The sequence below is a fragment of the Eutrema salsugineum genome, unplaced genomic scaffold (assembly GCF_000478725.1).
Source record: "Eutrema salsugineum unplaced genomic scaffold, Eutsalg1_0 scaffold_5, whole genome shotgun sequence".
Classification (NCBI taxonomy): domain Eukaryota; kingdom Viridiplantae; phylum Streptophyta; class Magnoliopsida; order Brassicales; family Brassicaceae; genus Eutrema; species Eutrema salsugineum.
Window position 1 is genome coordinate 6,700,476 of NW_006256612.1, and position 24,740 is coordinate 6,725,215.

Here is a 24,740-nt window from a genome sequence, read left to right on the forward strand (position 1 = left end):
CAAAAGTGCTCATTGCGTCACCGAATACATAAGGGATCATTTTAAAATGAAACCTAGTCAAAATTCATTTAGTCATATATATGGCGAACTCATTTCTCAAAGTTGTAGCATAGATTATGTAATTTAGTTCACTAAATATTTTATCAACTTTTTGCGATGAGACGGCGTCGAACCCTCGTGCTCACAGAAATTTTAATTTCTCTTTTCTGAAAAGTTTGGGAAATGCTATCTTTCAGGAAATGCCCAGTCTTATTAATTAAAATTGTAAAAGAAAAAAAAAAGTTAGATGAACACTAATATTTCATGTATCATGTCAAAAAAGTTTTTATTAATAAATAAAAGATGTGCATAAGCTGTCAAGATTCTAGAAAACAAAATAGGTGTTAGCTGACATATATTTTAATATTATCAAATAAATGAAAGAAGTGCCTACATAAGGAGGATTCGTTATACGATTTTATATGATTTATTTAGTCCCACCTTGCCCAACAAAAATATATTTATCTCGTCAAGAATCATAGTAATGAACATCGTGACTCATTTTCCTCGCATAGAAATGCATAGAAATGCGTTAATAAATAAGAACAATCAAGCAAAACTGTGTTTCTCATACACAAAGTCAAGGGATCTTCCCACATGGGTTCTCTCCAACTTGCTACCATACAGTCACAGATAATTTATCTTTCAAGGTTCTTAATACAAAATAGTAAATATATATATATATATATGACATAATCATTAAGCCAATCGTACAATTAAAACATAAGTATAATTCAAAATTAAATTAGTTTTTTTGTCGAAATTGTGACTGGTTGACCGAGAACTTAGAGTTTAATAATCCATATATTATCGTTGAGAAAAAGAAAAAAAAAAAGACTAGTGACTCCTTGGTCTTTGTTTAATAAGGAAATACTATAATAAATACGAACAACCAAGCAATGCCCAGTAGACACAACTCAAAAATCTTTCTACATGGGTTCCTTCGACTTGCCTCACACTTCATCGTTTAAGGTTCTTACTCAAATTTAATTTATTTGAAGGAGAAAAAAAAGTTATTATTCTAAATTTGCGATAATTCATAATTACCATGAAACAGGGAGGAAGTGAAACATTTCTTCGGAATGTGTTTGAGAATATACTTCAGACGTACCTGAGGAAGAACCCGACGGCGAAGACAATATGGGAACTAGTTCAGTCGGTGGACAACGAGAAGATCTGCTACGATCACTTCGTTTTCCAGACACTAAAGGTACGTCTTTACTCTGGTGAAAATTCTAGAATTTCACAAATGTATAACGAATCAAGCAGTGTAATTAATTAGTAACTGGAGATTAGTTTGACATTTAATATGCACTTCCTCTGTTTTATTTATTTTGTACATTAGGGAATTTTCATAGATAAAATTGGATATGGACTTGATTTTCCAACGAAGAAACTACGCATTCTCATGTTTTAGACATCAAAATATGTTGAGCATTTAAGTGTAACAATTTTGAAAAGTTGGAGTGCAATTCTTGAGACTTTTCTATAATTTACCATTGTGTTTGTTAGTAGGCTAAATTTTTTGTTTTCTGCTTTACCTTTGAAAATACGTTGGGCCGGTTCTCACTGTGTGAAATTGTGATTTGACTTTTTTTTATTTCCTTTGGGGGTATGGGTTTAGGTCAATGGTTACGGAATAGATTCCTTGTCGAGTTTTTTCATGGATTATGGATATAAAGTTGGAGGCAAACTTGATTTTCCAAAGAAGAATGTACGAGTTCTCTGGCTTTCTCCTCCGGTTATTTACGTCCCCAATGAGGGTCACGGTCTAGGCAACGAACCTTTGCCCCGACTTGTTATAGCTGAGCTTCTTGTGGACGAACTAAGTCGTGAATCACAGGTATGAATGATCACAAACATAATTTTCTTGTCATGAGTCTTTATTTATTTGATATTACTTGTTGTTCCTAACTTCTAATTAATGGTTGACTAGGAGATAATACAGAAATATTTAAAACCAGAAGGTAGTAAGCAAGCGGTTCTTTCAAGTACTTTGGGGTCTTTAATTTGGGAGAAGCCAACATCCTCCGACTTCAAGCAGCTTGCCAAGTATTATATAACTCTCTAATCATGTGGAGTAGCTCTTATTAATACATTTGAAAACCTTTATCCAAAATTTTTTTATTAATAGATTTTTTGATTAAAAAGTGTTTTTCAATAAGACAATGACAGATTGACCGAGAATTGGTCAACGTCTAGTATTAATACGTTCACGAAATTTTCAAAGATAAAAAAAATGTTTGTTCTCTAACAAGAACTTAAAAGTGCTAACTTCAAAAAGTGTGTTTTTTCCGCAAAATAACCCATTGATAACTGTTATGAACGCTGCAGAGAGAGCGAATTTGCGGCATGGGTACTTATCCACGGCTACACAATGAACCATCTTGCATTTTCTGTTCATCAACTCAAACACCGTTTCAGTGACATCAACTGCATCAAAAAGGATTTAGAAGAGAAGGAATTCGAACTCAACAGTGACGGAGGAATTCTCAAAGGTTTCTTTTACTTGTACCCTCATGAGATTTTTGATTTTTCAATAGAATGTATCTTTTCTTTAATTATCGGTTAGATAATTGGAATGAATATGTATTTTAGTGAGTGAAGATGGTCTACTGTTACAAGTGTCAACAATCTCGGAGACTCTTGCGGTTGAATTTTCAGATGGTGTAACTGAAACAATTCCGGCTTCATACATTGAGTTCACTCAACGTCTGGTTCTCCCTGAGTTCAAAGATCTGCATTATGACCAGGTTCTACATTTTCACTCTCAAGACTATGGATCGCGACCTTGTTCATCATATATGTGTTACTTGGTCCATTGTATTCACGATATATATATACACCCGTAATTGCAGATTAAGGAGTACCATAGACGCGATGGCTTTGATTTCGATAACGCTAAAAACATTTTGGAAGGGGCCCGTTTCAACTCAAATGTCTAGAATCATCAATATGGTCCGATGCTTTCTTAAATGAAAACACCATTAAAATAAGCATGGGTTTGTAATGCAAGAACTATGTTCAATGTGTGTGCTGTGAATCACTTATGAATTAAATTACCTCTCATAATGGGTATCATTGACATTGATTAAAGTGAGTAATTGTAAAGTGGATCACATAAACGGTAACCTATGAATGATAGAGAAAGAAAAAAAGTGTGATGGGTGTGCTGTGGTGTTCGAAAAAATTTAAAATTGATATAAGTGTGATTTTAGATAAATCAGAAGATATCTCCTATAATATAATTGAAAACATTTGGGAAAAAGTATCTTATAGACAAGGTAAACTCATTTTTCTTCTTTCTTTTTTGGAAAAGTTTCAGAGTTGAAATCTCTTGATAGCACAGTGAACACATAATCGTTGAAAAATTTCGGAGTTAAAATCCGCGTATCTCTCCAATATCAAGTAGTCGTTGTAGATTTTTAGGTATGGGTTTAATTATTTTTCCTCGAATAACTTTATTATTCATTCTACAAAAAATTTTAAGCAAGAAAGTACAGTACTTTCATTGAGCCGGAGGTATTCATCAACCGCATCAGAAGCACAACCGTATGTCATAATATATTAATATGAATTTTTGCCATACATTTTTGTATTTCAGAGAGGTCGAACCTTCCAGTAGCATCTTTTTTTTAAAAAAAGAACGAAACCTCTTAAGAGAGTCGATCAACGATATGCATGAACAATGGCTTGTTCATTTTAAAACGGCGCTGGAATATATGAGTAAGGTACGTTGCATCCTAACTAAAATAGTCATTCCATAAATGGTGGTGGCCTATTTCACGTTTTCTTTCAATGTAGGTGCGCTTCTTCTTCTTTGTTGTTGTGTGAGGATCCAAAACATTGTCAAACATTTTATCATATGTTTAATTAAAGATTTCATCAAAATTTCCATCGAGAGATTCGTCGAAAGTATTGTTTGATGAAGAAGCCATATTGTTTTAGTTTAGATTGGTAGAGAAAGATGAGAAGAGATGTACTTTTTGTTCTAGTCGGAGTTTGAGAGATGGAGTAGTTTTGTAATGAAAAAAAAAAAAAAGAGAGAAGTAATATGAAATTTCGATTGCCTATTAGAAGAGTTTCTTTGTGAAGGACAATAAGTGAACATCTTTTACAAGATTTGTGGTTCCAAACTTTTGGAAAATTTATTGTGGACTACAACTCTACACAACTCCACAATTATCAGTAAACCCGTGACCTCCAAAACAGAACAATCCAAAGCAGAGCAAAGGCAAAACCAGAACAATCCAAAACAGAATTATCAATTAAGACATTTTGTCTCTTTTTGGACCCGATAAAAATAAAATAAAAAATTCTTCTGTTCCATCTTTATTCACTTCTACTTATTTTATAGCTAATTAGAAGAATGTCTCATATAATATATTACATTTATAGAATTAAAATGATCATAAATTTTGATAATGCATTTGGTAAAATGTCTTTGTTAACCTCTACGGAAAATGCATTTTTAAAAATGTCTTTGTTAAGTTTTCTCTCTCAAACTTTAGAAAGAGAAATTACTCTCAACTTTTCATCGTTTTATCTTTTGGCCGGTGACCGGTGTTCTCCGACACCGGCATCGTGTTGTTTATATTTCCTCGGATATCTTTTTCTTTGTAATTTATTTCGGGTTTGTTCAGTTGTTTTTCCGTTAATCGGATAATAAAATTCCGACAATGATCGGATTTCTTCCGGTTCATGACCGGATTTTCCATTTTCGGTTTTCCTTTTGCTATCTATGATCAGTTCTTCATATTTGTGAGAGAGATAGCAAAAGGTTCATCGTTTTCGGATTTAAATTTGTTTTTTCTTTTCCTCTTTTGCATGCTTTTATGACTTTCCGATTAGATCAGAACTTGTCAATCCCCAGCAGTTGGAGCGAATCTCCATCTTTATCGGATTTCTTTGTTCTTCTTTCCATATGAATTTAAATCTTCGCCGCCCTTTTGGGTTAATTAAATGGCGTAGTATCTTTTGTGGTGGATGTTTCAAAGTTTTTCGGATCGATCAGATTGAAGTATAATAATTTGGAATTCTGTGTCGTGTTTGACGGTTTTCTGAGAAGTATTTTTAATTTGATCTTCTACAAGTTTCAAGATGCCGATTAATGGAGATTTGGGTGCTCTTCTTCTTCTGGGTTATGATGCAAAAGAGCAAGCAATATTCGGAAAATTGGAGTCAGCTTTGATGGATTCAATTCCAATCTGTTTGGAAAGGCGACTCTCTTCGTCTGAGTTAGAAGAATCCGACGATGACGATGTTTTTCCGGCGACCCTCTTCTGTAACACGTGTGGACACGTGTAACTCATGCATTTCATACTTATCTTTCTGTATTTGAGTTTCACGTTTGGGCTAAATTATTGTAGGGTTTGTTGGGCCGAATATTGTAACGTTTGCACATTTTGGGCTTTAATGATATGGCTGACAAAAAAAAAAAAAAAAACTGTCTTTGTTAACTTGTACGAAAAATGCATCATAATCACGTGATACATGTGATCCGTGGGGCTTTATAACAACATTATTTCATTACGAATTTACCATAGAAGAGATAAGAAAAATCAAAGCAAAGCTGTGTTACTCATAAACAGACTCAAAGGATCTTCCTGCATGGGTTCTCTTGACTTGCCTCACGCGTCATCGTTAAAGGTTCTTTCTCTAATTTGATTTATCTGACGATAAACAAAATTCAATATTATTACGAATCATAAGATAAAATTTCTAAGTAACAGGGAGGAACCGAAACATTTCTTAGGAATGTGTTTGAGAATATATTGAAAACGTATCTGAGAAAGAATCCGACCGCAAAGACGATATGGGAACTAGTTCAGTCGGTGGACAACGAGAAGATCTGTTACGACCACTTCACTTTCAGGACATTTAAGGTAGGAATTCTAGGCTTTCAAGATATGGTGAAACTAATTGTGTAAATTGATTTTTTTTATTCTATGGGGTATGTTTTTAGGTAGATGGTTATGGAATAGAATCTTTGTCGAGTTTCTTCATGGATTACGGATATAAAATTGGAGGCGGACTTGATTTTCCAAAGAAGAAATTACGAGTTCTATGGTTTTCTCCTCCGGATGTTCTCGTCCCTTATGACGGTCATGGTCTAGGCAACGGCCCTTTGCCACGGCTCGTTATAGCTGAGGTTATTGTGGACGAGCTAAGCCCTGAATCACAGGTAATTAAATAAGTTCACAAGCATAATCTTGTTAGTAGAGTTTTGAGATAGCTAATATTGCTTTTTTTATTTGGTCCTCATTAATGGTTAATTAGGTGATTATAAAGAAGTATTTAAAACCAGAAGGTGGTAAACAAGCGGTTCTTTCAAGTACTTTGGGTTCTTTAATTTGGGAGAAGCCTACATGGACCGACTTCAAGCAACTTGCAAAGTATATAACTCTATAATCATATATGACACATCTTATACTTAAAACATCACTTAAAGTTAGAGAGAGTAAGTATTACAGTTGTTGACTTAATTATTGTGAAATGACGTAGAGAAAGCGAATTTGCGGCATGGGCACTTATCCACGGCTACACAATGAACCATCTAGCGTTTTCAGTTCATCGACTCAAACACCGTTTCAGCGACACCAGATGCGTCAAAGAGTACCTTGAAGAGAGAGGATTCGAACTCAACAGTGACGGAGGAACTCTCAAAGGTTTCTTTTACTTAATCCCCTTATATGATTTTTCATTGAAAATGTTCTATTTATAAGCGTTAGATAATTGGAATGATCAATGAGAATCAAATATATATATTTCAGTGAGTGAAGATGGTTTATTGTTACAAGTTGCATCGATCTCGGAGAGACTTGCGGTTGAATTTTCAGATGGAGTAACTGAAACAATCCCGGCTTCGTACATTGAGTTCACTCAACGTCTGGTTCTCCCACAGTTTCGACATTTGCCACATGACCAGGTTCTACATTTTCACTCTCAAGAATTTGGATACAGTCCCGACCATGTTCTCCCACAATATTGTATTCACGATCTACATATTCACCCGTAATTGCAGATTAAAGAGTACCATAGACGCGATGGCTTTGATTTCGACAACGCAGAAAACATTCTGGAAAGTGCACGTTTCACCTCAGATGTTTAGAATCATCAATATGGTCCATTAATCGTGTCTGAAAAATAATAATATAAACCAGTGAATAAGCATGGGTTTGTAATGTAAGAAGTATGTTCAATTTGTGTTCTGTTATGTCTGTGTGCGTGTGTGTCTTCTTTCCCAAGAAACGTGCCTCTATGCATCCCCTTATGTATGAACATCCCATTTCCTCCTTTTGTTGTTAATTGTTAAGAAGTCTAATTACTTAAAATTTTCTGTACTTCCTTCTTGACTACTTGTTGCGGATCTCAGTTAGGATCTCCTCGATGTCTACAGTAACCTCGACGTGATGTCTCAACAAATTGCAGTTATCCAAAAGCCTTATTTGTTGATCATCAATTATGGAAGTATCATCCTTTTTGTTACATACCCCATTAGCACAAGCCCTGCGTTATACATTCATACCGTCAGTTGATAGAAAGCATTATAGAGGTAGCCTGGTTACTAATAGCAAAGTAACAATATTTCATGGTTAATATTTTTAGAATCTTGTAATGTTAAACAATTTACAATACAAAACATACCGAAAGATCGGAGAATCTTAGGATCAAATTTCTCGGCTAAGTCCCGTGACTACTTCTTTTGGAACGTTGAATGGCTAGCTTTTCTTTAAGCTGATGAGAAAGTCCTACAAAACGAAGTTCGATAGAAATAAATAATCATCAGATTCATTAATCAAGTTTTTGTTTTGCTGATGAGAGAATTTACCATTTCAGATTCTGAGAGAGAGAGGAAAACCAATTGATATCTTCGATCCTGTTTTTGTGCAATATTTTGCTTGTTTCCTCCATCCCAAGTTTCAAAATTAGGGTATTATATGCCGACTAATTACGATTTAACTAAATCCGCCGTAAAGTTTTAGTATTGGGCCAAAAGTCCCCAAAATATAACCGCTCTCAATTTTGTTGGATAGATTTTGGAACTTGTCATTTTAAAAAAATAACTTATATTATTATCAAATTCTTAAAAAAAAAAAAAATTACATGAGCCAGCGAAAAATATAGTAACGGATATAGACTTCTTATAGAAAATAATTGGGATCACAGTAAAACACAAACATTCTAACAGAATTGGAAGTCCATTCAACTAAAGAGTGTACATTAGATCAGCTTCTGGCACCAGTTGATATGTACTTGTAACGCATTGCCCAGAAGAGATAGTGCAAGAAGTTAACAACACTCAGAAAACAAATGAGCCAGTAGAACAAGTCTAATCTGTAACGGTTGATGCCAATTTTTTCACCGAGCCAAGGGCTTTTTCCTACACTCTCCGTCACACGGTTCACAATGAGCACCATCGCCGAGTTTAGATAATAACCCATTGCCAAAGAAGCCCATGAGAGCGACGTGGCCAATGATCTCATTGAAGAAGGTGCTTCTGTGAAGAAAAACTCTAGCAATCCTGCTAATGTAAATAGATCAGCTGATCCTAGAAACAGATATTGAAGTGCGATCCATAGGAAAGTGATTGGTAAGGTTTCTTTTGAGTCAAGCAATCCAGCTTCTGTGGCAACTCTCTTCCGTTTTACCTCGACTAGAGCGGCCACTGCCATTGCTAATATGGAGAGGACTAAGCCTACACCGATTCTTTGCATATGAGTTATACCCATTTCTGATTTGGTTACTCTTCTAACGAACGGGATAATCAGATGGTCATAGATCGGAGCAAGAATCAACATGAACACGACCGGAAAAAAGGGTAATGAAGCTGCAGGAACCGTTAGGTTTCCGATCTTTCTGTCCATCGACGCAGCTTGGCGGATAGAGAAAGTGGAGAGCTGAGCTAAGCAGCAACTGAGCATTATAGTGCAGCCGAATATCGGAAGCATTTTGAGCACAATCTTGACGTCTTCCACTTGTTGGACCGTGCATTCTAGCATACTATGGACCGTTTTGCCCTCCACCGCTCTGTTTAGACATCTCAAGCTATTGGTTAGTGACTGAGAAGAATGTCTCTTTTCTCCTTCTTCTGATTGATCTTCTCTAACCAAGTAATTAGATGGACTCACAGAGAAGTTCACAACAGCATTACTCGAAGATTTACTCGAGCAACCCAATATGGAAGCTGCAAGAAGAACCTGTACGTAGAGACGTATAAGAAAACAAAATAATGATTCATTGACAATAATCAAAACACGTCTTTAGCAATGTCATTTTACCTTCAAGATTGTGGTAAGAGGACTTCCACGAGGGATCTTGTTCTTATAAAAACTCGAACCAGAGAGAAAGACGAGAATAGAGAGAAAGATGGAAATAGTGGAGACACCAAATCCCCATTCCCAGCCAATGTTTTCCTCGAGCCACACAACGAACGTCACGGCCACGAGTGCTCCACATGAGAGACAGAACACAAAGTAGTTGAAGAATGTGGATCTCTGTTTTCGACCTTTGGACGTACTCTCATCGAATTGCTCTGCTCCGTGTGACGGCAATGACCCTTTTATCCCTCCGGCTCCAAGAGCCACTAGATACAGTCCCACGAATAGAATCACCGCCTTCGAACCACCGACGGCTTTGCATGGTGAAGCGGCGGAGCTCTTGCACGGCGGCGGCATTAAGGACGGACGACGGGCTTGGATTGTGAGCAGGATTAGTCCCTGTACGTGCACGTAACCTCATTGATTAAAATGTCATAAGGATGTAAAATAGGTTTGCGCGAAAAGTAAAGGAAAAAAGAAAAGAAAAATGAAGTCATTTATTACCAGAACTTAATTAAAAAATATAAATTTATATTTTATAAAAAGAAAAAAAATGCTAACGACATAAAAGATAATGAGATGAATTTGTGACAGTGTCACTAAAACCGTTACACTTGTTTGTATGTTTTGTCTTTCGTCAAAATTTGATAACAAGTGTGGCAAACTCGACAACTCATGACAGAGAATCAAAGTGAATGTCATAAATGTCAAACTCGAACAGCGACCATGCAGACACAAGTACGAATCCGGCCCCACCTAGAGATACGGTTCCACAGCGTGGATAGTGGGCCCTATAAATCAAACTCTGCGGTTGATACGACACCGTATCATCTTTCATCGCAAAGCAGTGCACGCTTGGTCCGTCAGAATATGGTCAACTTTTATAAGTCAACAAAAAAATACATAACCCATTTTGAAACGGATCGTTCAAGATATACACATACACACACACTAGATTATTACTTACTAGTGTGAACTGGTTATATATATGTTAATTCTAACGTCAAAAAATGAAGATTGAGGAAGAAAATGATTAAATGAATTATGGAGTTTAAGTACCAGAAACTCGATGAAGGCGGAGATGAGGAAGATGATGAAAGTGGAGAAGAAGGCGTCGGAGAGGAAGCCACCGAGAAGAGCGAGGAGGAACGCTGTGCCCATGAAAGCGCTCACTTCACTAGCCGCTCTGGACACGGACAAGTGCATGAATTCCGTAAGATATGTGACCAAGTTGCTCGCATTCGCTAAAAACGCTAGATTCTCCAATATCTCCACCGCTTCACAACACACGCACACGCACAAGAAAAGAAAAAAAGCAAAAAAGCAAACAAAGAAATCAGTCACGTGACTCCCATGCACGGGATCGATCGAGTTAAGACTTAAGTGATTAATAAAGTTATTGAAAATGAAAGGAAAAGGGCTAAAGTTGTAATTTTGAGACTGACCCAAGACGAAGGAAGCGGCCAGCATGCCGCCATGACGACCTTTCACGGCTGCTCTATTCCTCCAGTCGACGTAGCCTTCCCATTTGGAGTCTTCTCTTTGCATTTCAACTTCCTGTATTTGAAAATAGCCAAACACAAGTAACTTTTTGAAAGATATTTATTTCTCTAAATAGAAATGAAACAGCAGTAAACCATTAACCAAAAAGAAAAGAATTCCGCAAGATAAGTTATTATGTGCTTGAATGACCCACCATTTTCTCCGTTTCTCTCAAACTTTGAGGAGGAGATACAAGGGAGATCTTTGATATATAAGTGAAAGTGAGAAGGGTATTTTCGAAGTTTAAATAGAGTTAGGTGAAGGGAATTAACAGTATATATGAGCGATGAGAAGGATAAACCGGGTCTTGAAGACATTTTATATTGCGAATGTTTACGCTGCTTTAGGAAACAACTTTATTTGTTGGCTCTCTTTTGCTACACCTAATTAGATTTTAAGGACCTAAAGATGCTAATCCAAGATATATGATAAGTAATCTGGCGCAAGAATTAATTATGAAGTTGATCATGACTTGGAATCAGGTCATCGATAATACTTCGTTTTATTAGTCTTGATGACTCACCCTCGCTAAATCTAGTATTTCATTATTTATAAATAATTTTCTGTTAAAAAATCTTCATTTTCATAATTTGTAATAGATAATAATTTAGATAATAAAAAATATTTTTTAACATTAAATAAGTATTATATATTGTTAACCGCTTGTGGTGGAAAAAATTGAGAATGAAATCCACAAGTTCACAAGGTGGCAGGATTATAGAGGATTTGTAAATTAATTGATTAACAAAAATAAAAAAACTAATTATATTGTATAGATATTTGTTTTATTCGTCTATTAATATTTAAATTATAGTAAGTTTGATCTTGGGGGGCCTTTTTAGTGAGGCGACTTTTGTTTTCATGTTTTTTTCTCCTCTGTTATTTGAATCTAGACGAGTAGCACATTTGTGCATTTATTTTAAAGAAAGTTTAGCTTTGATTTAATCTTCTTTCTGTTAGAGAAGGATGCAAACCAAATCCAAAAAGCTGAGGATAATATAAAGGTGATGAGGGGAATCAAATCCCTCCACTCAATGGTTTACAAAAAAAAAAAATGGGAATCCAAATTGACCAAATGATATAAATCTCTTTATACATAAAAGGATATAAATATAAACGTGTCATCAGTGTGAAGACATACTGATTCTTTTCCATTCTACTCAATTTCTTGATAGTGTTGACCTTGCAAAATAGCCAAATGTCGAGTACTAGTTTTATTGGAAAATGATTCAGATTTAATAGCCAACGTTTATTTTTATTTACATGTTTAAGAATGTTAAAATACCTAATTTCTCACGTCAGGTTTCTTAAATCGTAAATAATTAGATTGCATTAGATGGATACAAAAAAAATTCTTACTTTCTATGTCAAAAATATAAAGCATAGCAACATTCTAGAAAATAAATATGTTTATTTACTGGGACAAAAAAGCAAAATGTTTACCAAAAACAATGAATCATTGTATGATATACAATAAAAAATTATTTATTTGACATGATTGTCAATTTATTATCTCGGATATTTAAGCACTCTTCAGACACTTGTCTCCAAAGCAATAATAGTTTTACTCACATATATACCGGGGGGAAAAGTTGATATATATAAATTAAAGAAGTTCTTGCAACTTAAAAAGTTATACGAAAACGTGACAATATGTAGTTATTTGTTGATATTGTCGATCTTTATCCTTAACTACGTAAAACATTAATTCAGCAATTATGATGAAGGTACGTAAGAAAGTCTTTATTATTATTTTTAACTATTTTTTGTAGTCTTTTTTTTTTTGCTTATAAGAAAGTCTTTGTTACCTTGTTTACAATTTACTTATACACATACATTCCAGAATTTGAAGTTGAGTTATAACATATGGGTCTAGTAGATGCTATGCTATCCAATGGAATGCAGTAATTAACTTTTATGACACATTCCCAAAAAAAAAATATAATCGTAGTGGGCTGTATAATTTTTAGATTCTTCCGACTCAACAAGTTATCAAGCCCAATGAGCTGCATGATATATCTTGACTCTTGAGTCTCTGACTCGTCAATTCATGTGAAGCAGCAGTAGCAAGGAGAAGTGAAGTTATTTGCAGGAGATGTTTCAGAGTTGAAAGAACCTGAACCAAATTGATTGATAGGATTCTTGGGCCATAGTCTGATCCGAAACAGAGGTTTGAGACGATACTACGGTCCAGTCCAGCAAGTTTTGCTCTGATTAGAACTTGAAATTTCTTTGATTACGACATGGGATGGTTTCATCACTGAAGTGTGAAGCTGTAAGTTTCTTTCTTTCCACATAAAACGCACTAGGACATGGAGAATGAGCTTGCAAATCGCTGTTCTTGGAATCGACATGGAGGAACAGACTGCAATATCAGTTTCGATATGCTGCTTTTGGTACTCGATATGTTCAAGTCTACGAAACCATCTAATTATGCGATTATTATTGCCCTTCAGTCCAGTAACCTGATAGTTTATAAATTTGCTTTTAATGAACGAAATGTAAACCATAATTAGCAGTTGAAATTTGACGCCAACTGCTCTTTAATTATAATCTACAGTTATTATCAAAAAATAAAATCTAAAATTCTAGAACCATTTATGAAGGCTACGGTATTATTCCTCTTAAGAATTCGATGTAAAATATTATAATCAAGTTGGGGTAGCTTATAACCTAATTGATCCAGAAGGGCATGTTTTGATTTTGAGTGGATACTCTCGCAAGAAATTTCTCCATTATTGTCTGCAATTTAGGCCCTATTTTTCTTTACCAATAAAAACAATTTCCTCCATTATTGTCTCCCATAGAAAGAGGTTACGGACACAAAAACCATTATATCTTGGTTTAATTTGTTGATAATCAGCTATAAACTAATGGAATCATAATGTCTTGAAGTTATATAAAGTATATCCGCATGATATGTGAAAAACAACCGATGAAGTATAAGTAAAAAGAAAAGAACCGATCAAAAATATATATCAAAAGCAGAGAAAAAAAAACAGGAATGATTCACCTTTGGCTTTTGCTATTTGTGTTTCTGATTGGTACATAGCTAAAGTGTGTGCATGACATTACGGCGTATCGTAGAGCTAATGATACTTTTGGTGATTTGAATTTGAATAGTACGTAAGATTACAAGGTCCGTTTTATATGTAAAAAACCTTGGAAGATTATAAGGTCAAGTTTATACTAGTGTTTAAATTCTTCTTATTATTTATTTTTGTTGGAGGTGAAAACCGCACCTCCGGTTTTTTCCGGTACAAACCGAGATCGGCACGACGTAAATCCGGTTTACAAAGAAAATATACCGAGAATATTAGGCCGAGTGGGTTCTTGGGCCGAACGTAGCCCAACAAGCCAAAATCGGTCGGAAACTTCTCGAAGGAACCGAAAAGTTTTCTGAGTTCGGAGGAAAATAGAAAGTTTTCGAATAGAAAAAGGAAATTGACGAGAAGAAAGAAAATTATCATGAGAAAAGGAAAATGACCGAGAGAAAAAGAAAGTTTCCTCGGTCCCATATCGCAAAAAAGACTCATGAAAACCAACTTAGAAGATATATATAAAGGGAGAGAAATCGACACCAAATGGCACAAAAAATTCTAGAGAGACTTGGAGATTGAGAGCTCAAGGCATTCATTAGCTTTTTGATTTCTTAAGTCTTAGTTCGTTTGTTATTATCATATATAAACGAACTCATTTGTATTATTGACCGATCTTAATAAAATCCGAAATTTCAATCTAAGTTATTGTTTTGTCCCTTGTCGATATTCACATATCAACAATTTTTAAATCCTTTTTACCTTTTTAAAAACTGGAAGAAATTATCTACAACTTCATTTAGCTAGTCCCAAAAAAAAAAAACAGAAAATGGACAAATAATAAAAGGTGATCTTGAAGTTAATGTGGAAAGTTAGCTTTGGGAATTGAAAATATGATAAGTTTAAAGATTTCTAGGATCATTTTTGCGGCTGAAGCCAAAGATCTATTAGGTGTGGTTCTAGACCACATGCTTAGCTTTCTCACAAGTCCAATTTTCATAAATTTTAGGTGTCACTGGAAATTTTTTGGATTAGCGAGTAGTTTTTGAAGAAAAGAAAGTGAATAGAGAAGATTCTCTTATAGCTCAAAGCGTGACAAAGGAAGATCGTTGGCATGCAATCAATTGTAGCGGTTGGCAACCCACTTTGGCTAAAAAGATTTTGTTCGTTGCTGATTGTAGTATTATATTTGTATCAGGTTTGTGGAATGATTTCCCCTGACCCTTTGTGTCTTTTGTAAACTGTCCGCTTATCAATATAACAAGTAATTCAGAGAAAAAAAAAAGAATAAAAAAAAAGGTAGAAAGCAAGAAAAAGTGAATGTGAGGAGCTGAGAAAAAAAAGAAGCTAAATGAGACAATTCACTGGGGAAGTGACCATAAACCACACCAAAACTCCCTCTTTGAACAAAACAGCATATCCATCTCCTGTCGTATCATCATTGTGGTTAAGATCTATATACACGTAATTTGATCTTTTAACACTTTTTTTTATCGATAATCCGATCATTTTCGTCCATAGATTCTATTATATATCACTGTCTATTCTTGATCAGCGTTGTTCATATAGTCGTCTGATGCCATTTATCTACTCTCCAAAGCTTGTAGAATTAACATGCAAACCGTTAGTAGTTGGATATCCAAAATCTTAGTCTAAAACTCTAATCTATGTTTTGGCGTCAAATTATGTTTTAACACAAGCCTTAAAACAAATCTATAGTCTTAGAAGGAGGAAAAAATAATAATTGTTTTATATATCTTCACGTCACATGAACACAGTACTATATAATTATGTGTGACTAAACAAAAGCAAGGTAAAACTTTATTACAGCAGTGGACATTCAAAAGAATTTCACGAAACCAAACCAAAAGAATCTGATGTTGACGGGAAACAAAAGAATGGATCACTTTTAAAATTTCTTCTTTTTTGTCAAACGTAGTACACAAGGATTGTTGCGTCACATAAGGAAATATTGTACCCACTTGCAATATACATCGACAACAAAGGTGCTTAGAGAGCATCTCCAATCCAAGTTGCGAACTCATTTACTCTAGATTCCTTTTTTTATAACATTAATACGTTTTTTCTTTGTTATATTTGTATTCTATGTTTTTTTGTTCGTCATTAATCAATAAATTTTAAGCATTGCCACCCGTAGTTTTCTTGAGTTATTTTTTGATTCTACAACTCTAAAACCGACTAGACAGGGTAATTTAAGATAGCAAAAAATGGTAGTTTTTTATTTAATTCTATAACAAGTTGCATTCAATTCTGTAGTTTCTTTTTTTTTTTTTTTTTGGCAAAAGGGACTACCGATTGGAAATGTAAATCAATGGCTTGCTTGACCTCAATAAATAGGGTCTACAAGAAAATAAGAGCTCAGCTAATTATAAACCAGAAACATAATCCCTTTTATGGCAAAACAGCACCTTCGTCTCCTTCTTCATACCAGACACTTAAACCAGCAAAAGGAATCGTTTTTTCTTTCTTGTAACTTTTCTTATCGTCATTCCATAATCTCTTCTTTATAAAAAGTGACTCTTAAGAGTATCAACATTTGCAGTAATTGACTCTAGCATTTTCATTTATAACATTTACAAATGGAAAACTCTAACACTGATTCAGAATTTCTCTTTTGGTTTCAGAACCAGAAGCAAAGCCATAGCCATAACTTTGCTTCTTCTTGCTTTCCTCCGAGCTCTCACTCTGCTTTTTATGGTATTCCCCTGCTCCACCTATCTGGATTTTGGTTTTGGATTTGTGGATTTTCTTAAATGCATCTTTTTTTTTTCCCTGAAAATGTTCACCTTTGACGAATCTTCATGCCCAAACTGCAGCCACCTAGATTAGAAGAACCTTTCAGTTAAAAGAGTTTGAAAAAAAAAGTGAAAGAAAAACTTAGAAGAATCTTCTGCAATATAGATCAGATTCTCTTCTTAAACTCTCTTGTTAAGATTTGTGTCAAATTCCGATTCCGTTTTCGGTAACATATTCTCTCCTTAATTCATCAGGATCTAGCTCAATGAGCAACACAGAGACTAACACCGTGGACGACGAAGACGTCTTTGAGAGCTACAAGATGAGAGAGATAACCAAGAAACGGAAGCTAACACCAGTCCAATTGCGTTTACTAGAGGAGAGTTTCGAAGAAGAGAAAAGACTCGAACCGGAGAGGAAACTCTGGCTGGCCGAGAAGCTAGGGTTGCAGCCGAGCCAAGTCGCTGTCTGGTTCCAAAACAGGAGGGCTAGGTTCAAGACCAAACAGCTAGAGCAAGACTGTGACTCTCTTAAGGCTAGCTATGCTAAGCTCAAGACTGATAGGGACATTCTCTTTCTGCAAAACGAAACCCTCAAGAACAAGGTACATTTCTTCACAAATTAACAAGCCAATATTGTAGAGACTCTGTTCAACATTTTGATCTTTGATGAAACATTGAAACAGGTTGCTCTTCTCAAAGAGAAGCTGAAAATGAAAGATAATCTTGAAACTCAGCCTATGGAGGCCGAGAAGCTTGGGGAAGAAGGTAGTTCGGTAAAAAGTGATGATAATACACAGTGCAGTGAAGAAGAAGAAGCATTGGGGAATCAATACAGCTTTCCAGAGCTTGCAGCTCTCGGATTTTATTATGATCCAACTTTGGCTGCATCAAATCTAAGGTTGTGGTAGTATAGGTCTACCTTCCGTGAACCTCAAGTTATCATCTATGTTTTTTTTTTCCTTCTTAGGGTTCATGTTCTGCGAAAAAATAAAGTTGAATTGTTTTTTATGGATGGTAACAATTTAAAATCTTATAAATAAAATATCAACTGTCTTGAACGTTAGGATCATAAATCTTTCAATGACGAGAGTGTAGAAATGAAAAGTTGTGCTTTTCAAATGATATGATATTTTGAATGATCATATATCGTAATAATTCGCATTTAGAATAAAATTAAATATACATTTATCGTAATAATTAGAGTGATACATTTCCAATTAGTCAATAATTGAGCAAATAGTAGAAGGGATAATTAATTCATTTGAAAGGGACTGGCACAATTTGATGGAGTATGATAATAACATATGCAATAATTATTATACCTTTGGCTTTCTAAAAAGAACTAATAATTATACATTTGGTTGTAAAAACTGAAATAGACACAAATCGTCTTATCCAAATTACACCATAAACACAACGGAGATGTCCAGAACTCTGCACAATCTTTGAAAGTCACGTGTGCGGATCAGATGACTCAGATCCAGATTTCTCCACCTTCCACGTCAGTGTGGGACCATTATACAAACTCCTGCACATAGATTTTCTCTCATGTAGTCAGGTTACATTTAGTAACACGCGGCACAATAGTATTGGAACTTATTAAAAAATTTGGAGTTTGTGGGTCCACCAATCTGTCTTGTCTTTTTCGAGCGCTCATGCACTCCGACAGGGACTGACAGAGACTTCAGACTAGATATCAAGTTACTATATGGGCTTAAGCCCATTTACTTTAAGTCCAATATATGTTTCCCTCGAAAATTAAAAATAAAAATAATTTTTTTCTGTTTTGGGACGGACTCTCAACGAGTTCGAGTATGAGCCGAAAGAGAGACAAACCCTACACTTACCGTCATACACCGGCGCGAATTTCGAAACGCCGGCGAGCTTGGGAGCCTCCGTCATCGAAACTCGATGATAACATCGACAAACCGACCAAAAAACCTCCGCCGCCACCGGCGTTGGTCGTTATCGGACTTCCCGACTACTGTTCAGTACTGGAGCTGAAATCCCGATTCGAGATCTACGGCTCAATCTCACGAATCAGAATCGACAAGGACGGATTTGGCTCCGTTTCGTACCGCAACGCCGAGTCAGCAGAGGCCGCCATTGCCGGTAGTCTCGAGCCTTCTTTTGGTATCTCGATCGATTCCAAAAAGGTGTAAATTGAATCACACACTTTAGTGCCAAAACCTCACTGTCAAATTTGGTAATTTTAGGGTTTAATAAGATTCGGGGATGCTTGTATTGCAGTTGCAGGTGGTTTGGGCAACGGATCCATTGGTGAAGTGGAGGGAAGGTGTGAGGGAGGCAAAGGATAAAACGTCGCCGTCTTCTTCTTCCTCGAAGCTTCTCCGACCTGAGATGCCATTAAGGAAACATGGAAGAAGCAATAGGCTAGCGTCGGCTATCGTCGACCCGAGAAGCAAAGCTAATATCGGCGGAGAAGGAAGTCTATCTCCGGCGACGAGAAGGGGATTTAAACAGAGAGACATTGTAGCCTACGATGATATCCTTTAACGGAATCAAATGGATCAACTTTTTGTTTTCTTCATTTCTTTTACACTTTTGGCAATTCTTTCCTTGAAAAATGTGTATGTTATGTGGCTTTAGCATTTAGTTTTCTTTCTTCTTCTGAATCTCATAGGTAAAGTTTGGTTCTTTCTATTTCAAGAAATTCTGTACCTTTAACGGTGTATTCTATCATTTTCTTTTGAGGAGTTAATTCTTTGTATAGTTTTAGATTACAAGAAAGCGGACTATTGCTAAAGATTCGAACTTGAAATCCATAAACCGTGAAATTGACAAAAGTTATAAAATCTGGTCGAAACTCATACTAGTCGCGTGGTTGGTTGATTTTCACTAACTGTATGCAAGTGCTACGTTAATGGACGGTTCAGTGATACGTATGCGTTTGATAATTGATACTAAGTTCAAAAGCTTATGTGGTGGTGGCATAAGGATTACGACCAAGCCAATCAACTAAAGAGTAACTGAGTAAAGACTATGTCTCCTTCACTTGGACAAGTCGGTGTCCAATTAGTAGTTCCTTAAGCCCTAATGAACTTCACGACGACATCGTTTCAGGCCAGTTTGGTTCATCCGATTGTTAAAAACTTAAAAAGTGACAGGACCAAGGTCGTTAAGGCGGAGACAAAGTACGCACGAGATTTCAATCACAGCGTTTCCGAGCAACCATAGTTTTAAAAGAAATCCAGGTCGAAAAATGGTCAAACACGATGGGAATCAGGCTCCGGCTTATGAAGAAGAAGAAGAAGAAGAACGAGTGTGGAGCTGGGGCGCAGGTACGGACGGCCAATTGGGGACTGCCAAGTTGCAAGACGAGCATCTCCCGCAGCTTCTCTCGCTGACGTCACTTGCTTCCATATCGATGCTTGCCTGTGGCGGCGCTCACGTCATAGCCTTGACTTCTGGTAACCTCCCCCAAATCTCCGATTTGTAAGGAATGTTTGGTGATGATGTCAATTTGATTACTTTTATCTTCTGACCCAACATTAAAGTATGCTTTTTTTTTTGCAGGTGGTAAGGTGTTGACATGGGGAAGGGGAAATTCTGGTCAGTTAGGACATGGGGACATCCTCAACACTTGTTTGCCCAAACCGGTATCTTTCTTTGACGACTATGTTATAACTCAAGCTTCAGCTGGATGGAGCCACTCTGGTTTTGTTTCAGGTGAAAACTCAAATGAAGTTTTGTAACTGCTTAGGAGTTAGGAGGACAAAGAGATTGATTTCCTTTTTGTGGTGTGTTGTGATTGTGTGCGAGTGCAGATTCCGGTTGCCTTTTTACATGTGGCAGTGGCTCATTTGGTCAGCTTGGTCATGGTGATAACATGTCCCAAACCTCTCCAGTTAAAGTCTCTTACTTTGTCGATAAGAGTGTGAAGATGGTAGCTTGTGGTATGCGCCATTCACTTGTCTTGTTCGCAGGTAAAACACCTGATACATCATTCACTGGTTTGCTAGAAAAAAAGCGTGTTTTTACATTTGATTCTATCTTGTCTTCTTCAGGGAATCAAGTGTGCGGATTCGGATCTGGAAAACGCGGACAGCTAGGCGTCTCATCAGACAGAACAAAGTCAGTAAATCTCCCATGTGTTGTCTCTGGATTAGAAGATGTTGAGGTTGTTCGTATAGCAGCTAATGGAGATCATAGTGCAGCTATATCCGGTTTAACTTTTTAAGTCTCATGTTCAGTTTCATTAGTTGATCGAATTATGTGAATCTTTTGTTAAAAAGTCCGTCTTCTGTTGTGCTTGACCAGCTGATGGACAGTTGTTCAGTTGGGGAAGAGGATTCTGCGGCGGTCCTGATATTCAAACCCCTCAGTGTTTACCATCATCTCAGTCTTTCAGAGAAGTTGCTTTAGGATGGAATCATGCTTTACTGCTAACCGGTAATTTCCACTTGGATGTGTCAATAACTTCCTTTAGCTCACTGCAGTCATTATTCTGACCACGGACTTATTGAACAGTGGATGGCGAAGTTCTCAAGCTTGGTAACACCCTTAATAAACAATCCGAGAAGCAACCACTGCAAGTAGATTCCTCTGAAGCTCTCTTGGAGAAAGTCCCAGATTTTGATGAAGTTAAAGTTCTGCAAATTGCAGTAGGAGCAGAGCATTCTGCTGCCGTAACAGGTAAAAGGGGGAGGTGGGCAATTATATTATCTCATTCTTCTTGAGACCTGCTCTCCGTATAAAACAAACCACCTTTGAATATTTCTTGCAGAGAGTGGAGAAATTAAGACATGGGGATGGGGTGAACACGGTCAGCTAGGCCTTGGAAGTAGCAATGATCAGACGAGTCCTCAACTTGTGAGCCTAGGAAATAGTGACTTGCGAACAAAAGAGATGAAAGTATATTGCGGGAGTGGATTTACTTATGCAGTAAGGCGAAAGCAACAGCTTTCTTCTTCACCAACATCAACATAGACATGGATGTATAACAATCTTTTGTGTTTAAATTGTTTACACGAGTCTTGTCAGAACAATACAGTGGTTGTATCAGTACCATGATGGAAAATTTTAAATATACAGATCATATACTGCTTCCTTGGCTAGCTTACCCTACATGAAAGCGAAATTCCAAAAAAAAAAGAAACCAAAACCCTACTGATTCAGCTCATGTTCCATCGATGGCGGGATTAGTTCTGAAATGTTGTTGCCTACTTGCCTTTGACCTCAAGAGACAATTAGCAGATTGTTTTCATATCCATCGGAAGTAACAATTGGTCGAAGCGGGTCAACTTTCCACTGGCCATCAACTATAAACTTTATCTGTGATAAAATGTTGCAAAGTTCAGATTTTGGTTTGACTCATGAAAAGGGGAAAAATGTCAGTTGCAGATACTGAATTGATTGAATGATCCAACCTCATATTTTCCAGGATATAGCTTTAGCGATAAAGAGAAGACTCCGTTCTGTGCTTTCTTCATTTTCCTCTGCTTGCAATATCATATACAAAATTAATCAGGCAATTTGATTTCCTTAAACCGAGATTAGTCAGCTTTTTTTACAATGAATTGAACTGACCTGTGTAGACCAACCATCAAATGAACCCGTTAGTAGAACTTCTGAGGCTGAATTAGGCCATACTATGGATGCAGTCCGGAGTAACCGTAAGGCTCTGCTAGCATGATCTATTTTTCTCTGTTTCTCTCGTACAATCTTCTGTGCGTCTCTAGAAGAAAAAATTAACTAATGTGAGAGACAATAGGTGTGAGGTTCCTCTTATCTATCTGCAATTAATCAATGAGCAAAGCATACATTATAGCCATTGCCATCTTTCCTTCAAGAACTGCCAGCTTTGCCCGTGTAGACCGTAACTTATTTTGGGCATGTATGATCTCATTCTCCTTGAACTCCCAATCGTCACTGAGGGTCTCCAAGTTCTCAGAATTTATCTCACTATCCTAAATGAAATTATAAACCAAAAATAAGCCAAATGGACATCACTAATAGAATCGCTACTAGTTTAATAGGAAGTTATGAGTGATTTTTATGAAAACATGTGTTACCTTACTTGTCACAACTTCATCAGGATGAGATCTAAGGGAGTGAAGAACAGAAGAAAGTTCTGACTGGAGATTTTGAAGACGGCTTTTGATATGAGTTGTTGTTACATCTTCTTGGGAAGATGCAGTTTTATCTTCTCCATTTATACTATCACCAGAAGAATCCTTACTCGTATTATCCTTCTTCACACCATCTAAACCACTGGAAGAAATTTCAGCAGCTGTACAAATGTTTTATTGGCTTTAGAACTTCCTTTAATCGAGACTTTATATGGAAGAAGACAGAAGTAACTCCTTCATACCTTCAAAATCTTCATCAGTAAATCCAGCTCTCCTCATACTCCATGTTCTCCATGTTTCTGATGTAGAGGAATCATCGCTCAAGCCACGCGTTCTTGAAACTGAACTAGCATCTTGATATCTACTTTGTGCATATTCACCTGAACTTCTACTACCCCCGAGTTGTTGAAATTCACTGTCTGTCTTTTGAAATAAAAAAAAAGGTAGGCAACAAACCTCACGACTTAAACAGTTTATTCATCAGGATTATTTGCAGTGAACAGCAAAAGTTTGTCGACAGAATAACATACCATAATCATTGAAGACCGAGGAACTGAACCATTTGGGAAGATATCATTCATGGCACCGTTGCTTTCCTTTTTCCCACTCAAGCTAATCCCTAGACTCAGATTCCTTTCTTTCTCCAATCTAGTCAAAATGCCTTCAATTCCACTCTCATTCACAACATCTACTTCTCTGACAGAACCGAGACTATGTTAAAATTCTAAAAGGCGTAGAATAAGAAGAAGTGTAAATTAGAAGACTCACTCTGTTGAAGATGAAGGATTTGAGTAAAGAACAGAAGCTCCATGACGATTATGAAGCTGTTTATCGATATGTAAGTCCCGTAGCATGACATTGTCGTTTACTCGGACCTCCTCGAGTTTCCCTTTTTCTTCTTCCTCTTCTTGTTCATCCAAATCCCATCCCATGGAAAGCCAACCACCTTGGTCAACGATTCTCTCCACAAGATCAAATCTTCCAGAGCGGATCAAATCTTTCTTGCTCGGAAACATCCCAGGTTTCTCCGAATTCACCATGAACTCCAGAATCTCAGTTTCCAGATCCTTACTCCCTTCGCTATCCCAGCTCAAATCGTGGTTATTGCACATCCTCAAAACCCCACTAAACCGAGCACAACAACCTTTCTTCCTCGTCTTGAACCGAAGAGACCTTAGAACAGGCCCACAATCTTTTCTGGCAGCTAAAAGGCTCAGCTTCGCCGAATAATTGGGATTAAAGGAAGATAAAGCAGAAAGAGGCAAAAGGGTATCGGAATCAATCAGCGAATTCCGAGAAGCAAAACATGAAATCGGGCCTGAGTTGAGAGAGACCATTGTTGGAGCATTTCGTCGAACAATATCAAGCGGCTCTCATCAAGGAGAGGAAGAGGAGGAGGAGATGCCAGGCAACGAACAAAACCTCTGGGAAAATGAGTTAAGCCAAACCAGTCGGTTCTTCTCTATATTCGAAAGAGAGGGAGAAGAGAGTACTCAGAGGTCATGTGACCGCACAAAAATCAAAGCTTTCCAATCCTGAAAAATTAAAGGAGCATGCTTTATTCGGACGTTAATCGAATTCCAAAGATCAAGTTGAGGTATCTTTCGTTAAGTTTTCGCTTAGATTTTCTCATATTTGGTTATCCTGTCTGAGAAACCATTTTAGACGAAGCGGTTTGGTTTCATTGTAATAGTTCCGGTTTTATCCCAATTCTCAGCGATCATGGGCTTCACGTAGTATTTAGCCCACTTTTGTTTGAGTGTTCACTCACACACTTCTATTAGTCTATATAATTTTACTTTCACTAGGCTATGCTATTTAGTATATGTTTAGAAGTGTGTGAGTAGAACAATAATATTCACTCTATATGTTGATTGATTTAGTAAAAGTAAAAAAAATTAATTAAAAAAAAATACCAGCTTCTTTTTGTCTCTAGTTACCAATAATAAG

General features: G+C 36.5%; 7 protein-coding genes and 1 pseudogene across 12 annotated transcripts; 5 read left to right on the forward strand and 3 right to left on the reverse strand.

Moving 5' to 3' along the window:
- Positions 1-953: 953 nt before the first annotated feature.
- On the forward strand, positions 954-3,299 carry LOC18992519. Its single transcript, XM_006415926.2, has 7 exons — positions 954-1,011; positions 1,097-1,249; positions 1,664-1,882; positions 1,976-2,091; positions 2,374-2,537; positions 2,638-2,792; positions 2,898-3,299. The coding sequence occupies exons 1-7, from the start codon at positions 973-975 to the stop codon at positions 2,982-2,984; spliced, it is 933 nt and encodes a 310-aa protein (XP_006415989.1). The 5' UTR covers positions 954-972; the 3' UTR covers positions 2,985-3,299.
- A 2,285-nt stretch (positions 3,300-5,584) lies between these two features.
- LOC18992520 lies at positions 5,585-7,367 on the forward strand. The gene is made up of 7 exons (XM_024152980.1): positions 5,585-5,688; positions 5,772-5,924; positions 6,005-6,223; positions 6,319-6,434; positions 6,544-6,707; positions 6,813-6,967; positions 7,064-7,367. Exons 1-7 carry the CDS (start codon positions 5,650-5,652, stop codon positions 7,148-7,150), a joined length of 933 nt encoding a protein of 310 aa, XP_024008748.1. The 5' UTR covers positions 5,585-5,649; the 3' UTR covers positions 7,151-7,367.
- LOC112084006 lies at positions 7,368-7,953 on the reverse strand (annotated as a pseudogene).
- A 202-nt stretch (positions 7,954-8,155) lies between these two features.
- Positions 8,156-11,131, reverse strand: LOC18992521 (protein NRT1/ PTR FAMILY 4.5). The gene is made up of 5 exons (XM_006415928.2): positions 11,056-11,131; positions 10,805-10,916; positions 10,419-10,636; positions 9,321-9,758; positions 8,156-9,239 (listed from the first exon to the last, which is right to left on the reverse strand). The coding sequence occupies exons 1-5, from the start codon at positions 11,056-11,058 to the stop codon at positions 8,268-8,270; spliced, it is 1,743 nt and encodes a 580-aa protein (XP_006415991.1). The 5' UTR covers positions 11,059-11,131; the 3' UTR covers positions 8,156-8,267.
- Positions 11,132-16,314: 5,183 nt separating this feature from the next.
- Positions 16,315-17,698, forward strand: LOC18992522 (homeobox-leucine zipper protein ATHB-54). Of its 5 annotated transcripts, none has more exons than XM_024152695.1 (4): positions 16,315-16,410; positions 16,585-16,657; positions 16,951-17,300; positions 17,382-17,698. In XM_024152695.1, exons 1-4 carry the CDS (start codon positions 16,354-16,356, stop codon positions 17,604-17,606), a joined length of 705 nt encoding a protein of 234 aa, XP_024008463.1. In that variant the 5' UTR covers positions 16,315-16,353; the 3' UTR covers positions 17,607-17,698. The 5 variants fall into 5 exon arrangements, with proteins under 5 accessions (XP_024008463.1, XP_024008465.1, XP_006415992.2 ...); XM_024152697.1 differs by having other exon boundaries at positions 16,321-16,429; XM_006415929.2 differs by having other exon boundaries at positions 16,323-16,501; positions 16,565-16,657.
- Positions 17,699-18,474: 776 nt separating this feature from the next.
- LOC18992523 (uncharacterized protein At1g27050) lies at positions 18,475-19,386 on the forward strand. 2 transcript variants are annotated; one of them, XM_006415930.2, is made up of 2 exons: positions 18,475-18,854; positions 18,949-19,386. In XM_006415930.2, exons 1-2 carry the CDS (start codon positions 18,513-18,515, stop codon positions 19,213-19,215), a joined length of 609 nt encoding a protein of 202 aa, XP_006415993.1. In that variant the 5' UTR covers positions 18,475-18,512; the 3' UTR covers positions 19,216-19,386. The 2 variants fall into 2 exon arrangements, with proteins under 2 accessions (XP_006415993.1, XP_024008632.1); XM_024152864.1 differs by having other exon boundaries at positions 18,477-18,854; positions 18,955-19,386.
- Positions 19,387-19,778: 392 nt separating this feature from the next.
- Positions 19,779-21,753, forward strand: LOC18992524 (ultraviolet-B receptor UVR8). The gene is made up of 7 exons (XM_006415932.2): positions 19,779-20,129; positions 20,236-20,388; positions 20,487-20,645; positions 20,727-20,885; positions 20,980-21,111; positions 21,190-21,354; positions 21,446-21,753. Exons 1-7 carry the CDS (start codon positions 19,922-19,924, stop codon positions 21,646-21,648), a joined length of 1,179 nt encoding a protein of 392 aa, XP_006415995.1. The 5' UTR covers positions 19,779-19,921; the 3' UTR covers positions 21,649-21,753.
- LOC18992526 (protein PTST homolog 2, chloroplastic) lies at positions 21,652-24,429 on the reverse strand. Its single transcript, XM_006415931.2, has 8 exons — positions 23,559-24,429; positions 23,321-23,486; positions 23,033-23,213; positions 22,734-22,951; positions 22,483-22,628; positions 22,249-22,396; positions 22,089-22,157; positions 21,652-21,993 (listed from the first exon to the last, which is right to left on the reverse strand). Exons 1-8 carry the CDS (start codon positions 24,125-24,127, stop codon positions 21,898-21,900), a joined length of 1,593 nt encoding a protein of 530 aa, XP_006415994.1. The 5' UTR covers positions 24,128-24,429; the 3' UTR covers positions 21,652-21,897.
- Positions 24,430-24,740: the final 311 nt, after the last annotated feature.

Coding starts and splice junctions, on each gene's coding strand:
- LOC18992519 (XM_006415926.2), top strand. CDS start 973: ATGGGTTCCTTCGACTTGCCTCACACTTCATCGTTTAAG. Junction 1,883..1,975: donor AACTAAGTCGTGAATCACAG/GTATGAATGATC, acceptor ATGGTTGACTAG/GAGATAATACAGAAATATTT. Junction 2,793..2,897: donor AAGATCTGCATTATGACCAG/GTTCTACATTTT, acceptor CCGTAATTGCAG/ATTAAGGAGTACCATAGACG.
- LOC18992523 (XM_006415930.2), top strand. CDS start 18,513: ATGAGCCGAAAGAGAGACAAACCCTACACTTACCGTCATACACCGGCG. Junction 18,855..18,948: donor TCTCGATCGATTCCAAAAAG/GTGTAAATTGAA, acceptor CTTGTATTGCAG/TTGCAGGTGGTTTGGGCAAC.
- LOC18992526 (XM_006415931.2), bottom strand. CDS start 24,127: ATGGTCTCTCTCAACTCAGGCCCGATTTCATGTTTTGCTTCTCGGAAT. Junction 22,397..22,482: donor AAGATGGCAATGGCTATAAT/GTATGCTTTGCT, acceptor TTTTTCTTCTAG/AGACGCACAGAAGATTGTAC. Junction 21,994..22,088: donor TATATCCTGGAAAATATGAG/GTTGGATCATTC, acceptor ATTTTATCACAG/ATAAAGTTTATAGTTGATGG.
- LOC18992521 (XM_006415928.2), bottom strand. Junction 10,637..10,804: donor GGCCGCTTCCTTCGTCTTGG/GTCAGTCTCAAA, acceptor TGTGTTGTGAAG/CGGTGGAGATATTGGAGAAT. Junction 9,240..9,320: donor CTCTTACCACAATCTTGAAG/GTAAAATGACAT, acceptor CTCTACGTACAG/GTTCTTCTTGCAGCTTCCAT.
- LOC18992522 (XM_024152695.1), top strand. CDS start 16,354: ATGGCAAAACAGCACCTTCGTCTCCTTCTTCATACCAGACACTTAAAC. Junction 16,411..16,584: donor GACACTTAAACCAGCAAAAG/GAATCGTTTTTT, acceptor TTTTGGTTTCAG/AACCAGAAGCAAAGCCATAG. Junction 17,301..17,381: donor ACGAAACCCTCAAGAACAAG/GTACATTTCTTC, acceptor ACATTGAAACAG/GTTGCTCTTCTCAAAGAGAA.
- LOC18992524 (XM_006415932.2), top strand. CDS start 19,922: ATGGTCAAACACGATGGGAATCAGGCTCCGGCTTATGAAGAAGAAGAA. Junction 20,389..20,486: donor CCACTCTGGTTTTGTTTCAG/GTGAAAACTCAA, acceptor GTGCGAGTGCAG/ATTCCGGTTGCCTTTTTACA. Junction 20,646..20,726: donor TTCACTTGTCTTGTTCGCAG/GTAAAACACCTG, acceptor TGTCTTCTTCAG/GGAATCAAGTGTGCGGATTC.
- LOC18992520 (XM_024152980.1), top strand. CDS start 5,650: ATGGGTTCTCTTGACTTGCCTCACGCGTCATCGTTAAAG. Junction 5,689..5,771: donor CTCACGCGTCATCGTTAAAG/GTTCTTTCTCTA, acceptor TCTAAGTAACAG/GGAGGAACCGAAACATTTCT. Junction 5,925..6,004: donor TCACTTTCAGGACATTTAAG/GTAGGAATTCTA, acceptor GTATGTTTTTAG/GTAGATGGTTATGGAATAGA.